Source organism: Gymnoscopelus microlampas, assembly GCF_963454915.1.
Source record: "Gymnoscopelus microlampas genome assembly, chromosome: 22".
In the NCBI taxonomy this organism is placed as follows: domain Eukaryota; kingdom Metazoa; phylum Chordata; class Actinopteri; order Myctophiformes; family Myctophidae; genus Gymnoscopelus; species Gymnoscopelus microlampas.
In genome coordinates, this window is record NC_139959.1 from 1,635,195 (window position 1) to 1,644,613 (window position 9,419).

The 9,419-nt window shown below is 39.4% G+C and overlaps 1 protein-coding gene across 2 annotated transcripts; it reads left to right on the forward strand.

Annotated features, from left to right (window-relative positions):
• The first annotated feature begins 514 nt into the window (after positions 1–514).
• Positions 515–6,638, forward strand: LOC311038763 (complement C1q-like protein 4). Of its 2 annotated transcripts, XM_084048358.1 has the most exons (7): positions 515–672; positions 768–842; positions 1,961–2,023; positions 3,374–3,436; positions 3,649–3,732; positions 5,741–5,863; positions 6,133–6,638. In XM_084048358.1, exons 1-7 carry the CDS (start codon positions 543–545, stop codon positions 6,414–6,416), a joined length of 822 nt encoding a protein of 273 aa, XP_083904484.1. In that variant the 5' UTR covers positions 515–542; the 3' UTR covers positions 6,417–6,638. The 2 variants fall into 2 exon arrangements, with proteins under 2 accessions (XP_083904484.1, XP_083904485.1); XM_084048359.1 differs by lacking the exon at positions 3,374–3,436 and having other exon boundaries at positions 520–672.
• Positions 6,639–9,419: the final 2,781 nt, after the last annotated feature.

A 9,419-nucleotide genomic window follows, 5' to 3' on the forward strand; every position in this document is an offset into this window, starting at 1 on the left:
TAAACAGATTGTGATGCTATACTAACACATTTAGCTAGGGACCCCCTGGAACCCCCTCAAGGACTCCTGTGGAACCACTGTCATAAATGACTAGTAATTGTGTTGACAACATCCAGGTCATGGCCAAAGCCATTCGGCGACTTGCACTTACTCAAAGAATGCCCCAAAAGGTCGAACACTATACCCCACGCACGCACACGCACGACACACACACACACACACACACACACACACACACACACACACACACACACACGCACGCACGCACGCACACGCACACGCACACACACACACAAAAACTAGTCAGTTGTCTACCAGGATTACACCAGACCCTAAAATGTTGGTAAGTGTCCTCAAACGAACAAGGAATTCCCCCTTTAAACAATGTCTTATCATCACACTGATCAATAAAAAAAATTTAAAAAAAAAGGAACACATCTCAGGTTGCATTTGATGAAGTGTATTTGAAAGGGGTTGTTCCTTTTCCAGGTGGATGAGTATATAAGACAGCTGTGCAGTATCTAGTGACACAAGGTTTCAGAATGAAGGGTCTTGGGGCTTTGCTTGTTTTACTCATCTGTGTGGCGGAGGCTCAGGCTCAGACCGACAATAGTCTTGAGCTTCCTTCTGCACCAGGAACAGGAGGAACAGGAGGATGGAACATGAATGCAGGTAAGAGAATAAATGACTTACTTTTCTACTAATTACTTAATTTGAGCTCAGAAAGACACTGTTTTGACCTAATGATAACCTTGTGATGTTTTCAGCCCGTCTATCCGCCATAGAATTGAGACTGACGGCAAGTGAAGGCCAAGCAGAACAACTGAGGAGACAGAATGCAGGTATGACACCTTAATGTTTATACAACACATGTTCATGACAACATGATTTTTGCCCCAGTAAGACTGCGATAGATAATTGTGTTTATATTAGATCCCTAGTATAGCAATACGGTTTTGGATCGCCCTATGGAGTTAGAGGAAATAGTTATTTGTCTTAAAGTATATGCATTATTATGTATTTAATATCAGACATTTAGTGATTAATTGATGTCCCTCCCCCAGCTTTGGATGCAATTTTTTGTTCTTATTCTCAAGAAGAACCCTGAAGAATGCAGCAGTTAGAGACTTAAGTCTGTTAAATTCAGATGTAAATCTCCTTGCCAAGGTTCTGGCAGACCCTTGCTTCCCAGATATAATGTTTTAGGATCAAACAGGGTTTGTTAGAGGGTGGCAATTATCGCATGCCATTAGTAGACTCATTTTACCAGACATGCCCCCATCCTATACAAACCCATTAAACTTAACTTCAGACTCCATTTTAACCATGATCAATTCATCGTAAACACCCGTCCTTGGTTCTGGTAACTCATACTGCCCTGCTAATGTGAGGGGGCCATGTTTTTCGATTACTTTTTTCATAATTCTTTTGCAACCCACACTGATTTCCAATATTTAGCTATCAACATTGCTCAACTAAAATAATGTTATAAAGATGTTTTTTTTTGGGATGGGTGGGGAGGTTAAGGAAGGATGTTTTACTGGTCCTTAGGACGGGGGCAACTAGAAAAACTACATTGGAACTTCTTTGTTTGCACTGTCGCTTGTGTTTATATAATGCACGCTTCAATAAAAAATATGTTGGGAGAAATACATATATATATACAGTATATTCTCCAGATACACATTGGCCTAGCAAACACACATATCTGAAATGTGTGATCATATCTAGTTAAAAAATCCAATGAACAATTATGTGCAACATTTAGATGGAAGCCCACTGTCAATAGGCTGTTGTTCTATACCGAAAGTGTTAATGGTTGAAATGGTTGTGACTAGTTTGAAATAGTAATGACTTTACCTTTTACCTATTGAAAAAGCACTGATTAGGATCATGCTAGAATTTTAAAAGCAAGAATGCGATAAAACAGTTTAACATGACTTTCTCTGATGTTTCTCAGCAATCGCTGCCAAACTGCGTGTCAGTGATAACATGGTGGAGGAAATGAAGAGCAAATGTGAAGGTAATTTGATATGCAGCGTCTGCAGGTAGCAGAGGGCTGTGTTGAAAACTCTGAGAATTATATATATATACAGTGTATAAATGTAATATTATATTCATCTTTTTTCGGTGAAATCAAATTAACCATTGAGTGCATGAATATGTATGATTGACTTGATCCGAATGCTGTGCTTTCTTCAGCCCAGGTTTAGTGATTAATTGAGGTCCCTCCCCCAGCTTTGGATACAATTTTTTTTTTCTTAATCTCAAGAAGGACAAGAAACCTGAAGAATGCAGCAGTTAGAGACTTAAGTCTGTTAAATTCAGATGTAAATCTCCTAGCCAAGGTTCTGGCAGACCCTTGCTTCCCAGATATGATGTTTTAGGATCAAACAGGGTTGGTTAGAGGGTGGCAATTATCGCATGACATTAGTAGACTCTTAAATATTGTGCTTTTCCCGATCATCTTCTGAAATCCCTGGATGCTGAGAAATGTTTGGGGTCATTTTAACGTCTACTTGGGCTTTTGTGAGCACCCCGGACCACCCCGTTTTTAAGTTGCTTGATTCCGTATGTATATATTTGATATTTATTTTACTAGACATGCCCCCATCCTATACAAACCCATTGTAACTTCAAACTCCATTTTAACCATGATCAATTCATCGTAAACACCCGTCCTTGGTTTTGGTAACTCATACTGCCCTGCTAATGTGAGGGGGCCATGTTTTTCGAATACTTTTTTCATAATTCTTTTGCAACCCACACTGATTTCCAATATTTAGCTATCAACATTGCTCAACTAAAATAATGTTATAAAGATGTTTATTTCTGTTTCTTTTTGGGATGGGTGGGGAGGTTAAGGAAGGATGTTTTACTGGTCCTTAGGACGGGGGCAACTAGAAAAACTACATTGGAACTTATTTGTTTGCACTGTCGCTTGTGTTTATATAATGCACGCTTCAATAAAAAATATGTTGGGAGAAATACATATATATATATACAGTATATTCTCCAGATACACAGTTTATCTTGGCCTAGCAAACACACATATCTGAAATGTGTGATCATATCTAGTTAAAAAATCCAATGAACATTTATGTGCAACATTTAGATGGAAGCCCACTGTCAATAGGCTGTTGTTCTATACCGAAAGTGTTAATGGTTGAAATGGTTGTGACTAGTTTGAAATAAAGTAATGACTTTACCTTTTACCTATTGAAATAGCACTGATTAGGATCATGCTGTTGCTAGAATTTTAAAAGCAAGAATGCGATAAAAATAAATTTGTACAACTTAGTACAACAAGTATCGGCTGAAATGTTTTTAAACGGTTTCACAGTTTAACATGACTTTCTCTGATGTTTCTCAGCAATCGCTGCCAAACTGCGTGTCAGTGATAACATGGTGGAGGAAATGAAGAGCAAATCTGAAGGTAATTTGATATGCAGCGTCTGCAGGTAGCAGAGGGCTGTGTTGAAAACTCTGAGAATTATATATATATATCAAATTCATATTATATTGATATTCTTTTAATCCATATAATTTACAAGGGATTGAAGTCATCTTTTTTCTGTGAAATCAAATTAACCATTGAGTGCATGACTATTTATGATTGACTTGATCTGAATGCTGTGCTTTCTTCAGCCCAGGTTGCCAAGCTGTCCACCGTAGCAGCAAGATTGAATGTGAGTGAGAGCCGAGTGGAGCGACTGGAGAGACAGAATGCAGGTATGCTTGGCTCATCTTGGACCCCCAACCACGTAGCCGCGCCCCCTTATAGTCCCCCATTCACACCCATGTTAACGGTTACAGATCCGGTTAAGAGTGCAGGTTGATGGGTGGACATTTTTTTTGGGTGGACATTTTTTTGGATGGACCATTTTTTTTCCAACTTTTTTTTTTTCCCAAAAATATTTTTTCGCAGACCCCTAAATAGGGGTCTGCGAACAAATGCGTCACATCCGGAAGGGGAATTATTCACTTTGAAAATTGCCCAAAATGCTCCGAAACTTTGCCTACTTCCCCTAACTGGGGGTCTGCGAACAGATGTATAATGACCTCAGACCACCAGAAGTGGGTGAAACAAGCACTTGAAACCATTTGAGTAATTGTTTGTATATAAAAAAAAGTATTAGATATTTTTCAAACATTGTTTTAGATGCTCCTTTTTTCCTTAAATTGTTTTTTTTTTTTTTTTTTCCTTTTTTAGGTTTCGGTTCATTTTTTATTGATATTTCAATTCTTTTTTTGGCTGCTTTTGGGTGGGCCAAAATGGACGAGCACCTTTCGGAGTCAGCCATTTGGAGTCGATTGGTGGTACTTTGTAGTGACACTATTTTGAGTCTCCAGCCAACTGCAGGCACACTTACATTTTCGTAGGAAATTTGTTTCTAGTTATTACTTTTGTCCTGCATTTTCCCAACAAAGAATGTAGACCTGAGAAAACAAAATCAGTTCACTAAATCAGTTTTCTGAAAAAAAAAACTAAAATGTGACACAGATCTCTAAAGAGCAATTACATGCAGAAGTCAGATGATACTGTCATGACTCATGACCATAAAATATTACAGTTCGTCACTGTCGTGCAGAAACCTCATATCTCCATGTTTCAAATGTATATGTTTTTTTTGTAAATGAATTCCATACTTTATCAAACAAGTGTGTCACACAAAAGTAGTGAAAATAGCTGCGACGCATTGTGAGCTTGTAGATCAGCTTTTTTCACTATTTTAAAATGTTGTTTTTTTTTAATAATCATTTAAAAGTATGTACAAATACAAGGTGGATATCAGCGAATATCTCCACCAGGCTGGGTTGCCTAGCCAGGGCTGTGTAATGTGTGGGTTACAGCCATCACAACCTGGGGAAGCTGCAGGGGAAATAGCATTTAATACAGTGCCACTTTTCACATTTTGTGGCACCCCCTATGGGCAGAAGTGAAAGTTTGGAGGTGCGCTCTATGGAAGTCCCTCACCGAGTCATGCCAATTTGGGGATGATTGGAGGTTGCATTCATACAGTATATGGCATTCTTTGTAAGAAATAGGCCCTATCCCACTCATTTTGAAGGTCAATTACTGGACTATCACAACCCTGTTTGACGATCATAGTCACCTGACTTCCAAAATCGTTTGTACCATAATGTGTTGGGACAAAATACATAAAAAAATCATGATTGTGCAACACACAGTGACATTTGTAGCACCTGTGGTGCCGCCTATGTGTCTCTAAGTGATATTGCTTTTGGTTCGGCATTGTTTAGAAACCTTTCTTTTTGTGATTCAAATGTGGTGTTGATCGGATGGTTCATGATGGCATGTTTTGTAAAAGAGGCCCCTCTTGCCAAGTTTGGAAGGCAGTAATTGCCAATCGGAATGGAATATGAAAAATCTGATTGATAGGCTACATCTGTGTGAGATGACTCCAGAGATAATTTTATTGTATTATAATGTACTTGTGTGCGTTTTTAACTAAATCTGTAGAAGTAGCAAAAAAGTATGTTTTGAAGAAAATGCTACATTTTGTTAGGCAGAAAAATGGGTGTGGCTATATGGAGAGTTGTTTTGATTGTGTGACCTGCGGTCCAAGAGTTTTAGTCTTTTGTGTGCACCCAGACAGTTTTTAAGTTTCTTCATTCATTATTTAGATATTTGGACTATTTTAAAGTGGAATATATATTGTATCCTTTTATAATATTACAGAGGGAAATAAATAATATGATTTCCCTGTGTTGACAGACAAACCAAAGGTGGCCTTCTCTGTTGGTTTGACTGCTCAAGTTGGAACATTCAATTATGATACCACTCTGGTCTTCACCAAGGTCTTCATTAACATCGGCAACGCATACAATCCAACTTCAGGTAGGTGCTGATTAATGCTGCAATCGGGAACTTATTTAACTTTGACTAATCTATATGGTAGATTATATTAATACAATATACTGTAACGACTGTAGTACATCTGCAGTGTTTGGATATGGTCTCCCTACTCTTCAATCGAGACATTTAGAACCTGGGATAGGGTACAACAAGGTGACGGTCTGTCTGTCTGTCTGTCTGTCTGTCTGTCTGTCTGTCTGTCTGTCTGTCTGTCTGTCTGTCTGTCTGTCTGTCTGTCTATTCTCTCACAGGTGTCTTCACAGCGCCAGTGAAAGGAGCCTACCACTTCAGATTTACTGTAGCCAGCACATTAGCAGCAGTGTATATGCGCATCAAGATGTATAAGAATGAGCAGAGTGTCATCTATGGCCAAAGCTACAACCATGGAAATGGCTATCACTACCTCTCTAATGGAATGATCCTAGAGCTGGAGGTGGGAGACAGGGTGTACATGACCTTACCTGGTGGCTATAGTGTCTTTGATGACACAAACAACCACAGCTTCTTCAGTGGGGTTCTGGTCTATCCTATGTAACACTGTAAACTACCATTACTTTGACAGTGGTGTGGTTTATCCTATGTAACACTGTAAACTACCATCACTTTAAATAGCCAAGTGACCACAACATATTCAGTGGTTTTCTGGATTATCCTATGTTAACTCTGTCTGTAACTACTATTACTTTATAGACATTTTTGTTTAGTAGAGTAACTACTAAACTCTATACATCCTACCAATAAACATATATCAAAAGCAGTGTTGACTGTCTATTGTACTTATTGATTATTTTACAAACTATAAAACATATTGTCACTGTCTGGCAGTGGTGGAAAAAGTACTCACATTTTTTTGTTAAGTAAAAGTATCAATACTGCAATGTAGAAATACACTGTTACAAGTAAAAGTCCAGAATTCAAAATTTACTTGAGTAAAAGTACAAAAGTATTGCTATCAAAATATATTTAAAGTACAAAAGAAAAGTACTCATCATGCAGAATTTCCCATTTCACAAGGTTTCAAATGTATAAAAATCTTTTCAAAATCAAATGGCCGAAATGTATACATAGGGCTGAGGTGGTTAATGCATGTTTTGTAATAATCCAGATCTACAAAGTAACTAGTAACTAAAGTCGTCGAAAAACGGCAGAGCGCTACAACATTGAGGACCCCTGGCGTAGATATTAGTCTGGAATATCTGTGTGGAACCAGGATTTCCAATGGGCAAATTAAAAAAAATGCCTCTGGTGATAAGCCCGCCCCATATTTGCATACTGGGCCCTGATTGGTCCCTCACAACTTCGGAGGGAGAGAAATACAATCTCTATTGAGAGGGGCCAGACCTAATCTGCCAAGGGGCAATTTTCTTTTTTTGCAATGGCAGATTTCTCTGGAACCAGGCTATCCTTCTCCCCCGATGTAGCCCTCAGCCCTCCTCTTCACGTAAAGCACAGATACAAAAAGAAACCAAATGTACTTGAGTATTAGTACTGAAGTAAATGTACTCTGTTGTTACTGTCACTGGACATAGTATTCTAAGGTTTTTAGAGGTGTCATTTTGGTGATCACCCTTCAGTTTTGGGAGAAGTGTCGAATGTTTGCCGAAATGTGTTGAAGTGATGGAGAATAAACTGTAGAAGCAGGTCAGGTATTTTTAGCACAAAGTATCAGCATGATAGCACAACTTGTTCTGCTAGACAAGGGCACGTACGCGCACTCACACGCACGCCCGTGCGGGCACATACACACACACACACACACACACACGCGCGCGCGCGCAGACGCACACAATTTACTTGTACTGTGGTCCTATACTTCTGAGGACCAAATGCCCCACACAAGCATGGTAGAATTAGAGAAATAGACACTTTTTCTGGTCGTCATAAGACAAAATGCGCCGATGTCACACACCAACAAATTGCCGTTCTACAAGCGCTCAACTTGTAGAGCTTGTAGATCTGCTATTTTCCGGCTGTTTTCAACGCCATCCTAACATTTTGAGGTCCTCGCAAGAATACAAAACGTGTGGCGTGCGTGTGAAGTCGGGTCTGCGATGGAAATGTTCACGGAACAGAAAGACACTGGATTCCCTCATCCATCGCCATGGTAACGCTGGGAGAGCACCCTGTTGTCTTATGGGATAGAGAGAGAGAGAGAGGGAGAGAGAGAGGGATTCAGAGAGGTTTTATATGTCGCTCACTCATCCAGTGACATTTTGTGTGACATGCTCTGTAGCCTGTGGCAACAATAACAACAAGATAATATTACAACAGGGTATAAAACAGCTGTGAGCTTAGCAGCAATAAAGACAGAATGTTCAGGGTATAATTGGAGAATAAATTAGCAACCAGGGGATAGGACTACTTCAGAAATAATTCTAAATGTTTGTATATTAGTAGCCTAGTATTAACAAGAGCTTGTAACTATATATTAACTACATTGGATCCATAGAGTACCGAAGTCCTGACGTCACTCGCTCATCCCCTGGGTTGCGGAAGTAATTTCTCTATGGAGAATAACATTGGGTCATCTTAGAATCGTCTCATATAAGAATTGTGGTCCAAAAATAAACAAACTGTCCCGGCGATATTGTCAGGGAGGTGGCTCTGTATCGTTTATGATAGTCAGTCACTCATATTTGATAAAGTCTATTTCTGGCGAACTAATTTGGCCGCAGTAACATTAGCGTTTTCTCACCGTCAGTTGATGCTTCATATCCATATGAGTCAAACCGCCGGGGTCATTTGTTTATTTTTGGAACACAGTTCTTATTTGACGCGATATTAAACAAGTCTATGGGACTTCTGAATGGGGGAAATAAACCGCAACCCAGGTAGGATGAGTAAATTACGTCAGACTTCGGTGGTCTATTGGAACACAGGTTATTTTTTCCATTTCCTGAAAATTACAGTTTTTGACAGCAATGATATGCATTGCGCAACATAGAATTATGAGCAAAGTAGCCTACAATATGCACAGGAGATTTGATCCAGAAAAGAAAAGATGATACATGCTGTGAGCAAATGGGTGTTTACTGATGGAAGACATTTAACATGGAGGTTTGGCCATTGTTACTGTCACAGACAGACAGACAGACAGAAAGACAGACAGACAGACAGACAGACAGTCCTCACAGGCTAACCCTGCCCCCGCCCCCTCTCTCTCTCTCTCTCTCTCTCTCTCCCTCTCCATTCATCCATTTATCTTGGCTAATATAATTTTGACAAAGTGCTTTTCCTTCTAACATTGAGATCATCTTTCCGTGTGTGTGTGTGTGTGTGTGTGTGTGTGTGTGTGTGTGTGTGTGTGCGTGTGCGTGTGTGTGCGTGTGTGTGTGTGTGCGCACGCACGCGGGTGCAAAGTAGTTGTGCCTAGAACCATGTGTTAATTTGTTTCATGCAGGGCCTGCTGTGTGCTTTATGAAAAATGCCTAATCCGTGAATTGCTTTGAACATATGAATAATGTATTCTTAGAGTTTGATTTGAAAATATAGATCTGTTTTACTCCAATGTTTACAGATATTATCAATATAAACAAAC

Bases quoted from the DNA above. Each gene is read 5' to 3' on its own strand.
- LOC311038763 (XM_084048358.1), top strand. From the start codon at position 543: ATGAAGGGTCTTGGGGCTTTGCTTGTTTTACTCATCTGTGTGGCGGAG. The intron at 673-767 runs GTAAGAGAATAA...TGATGTTTTCAG, and splicing joins AGGATGGAACATGAATGCAG to CCCGTCTATCCGCCATAGAA. The intron at 2,024-3,373 runs GTAATTTGATAT...GATGTTTCTCAG, and splicing joins AATGAAGAGCAAATGTGAAG to CAATCGCTGCCAAACTGCGT.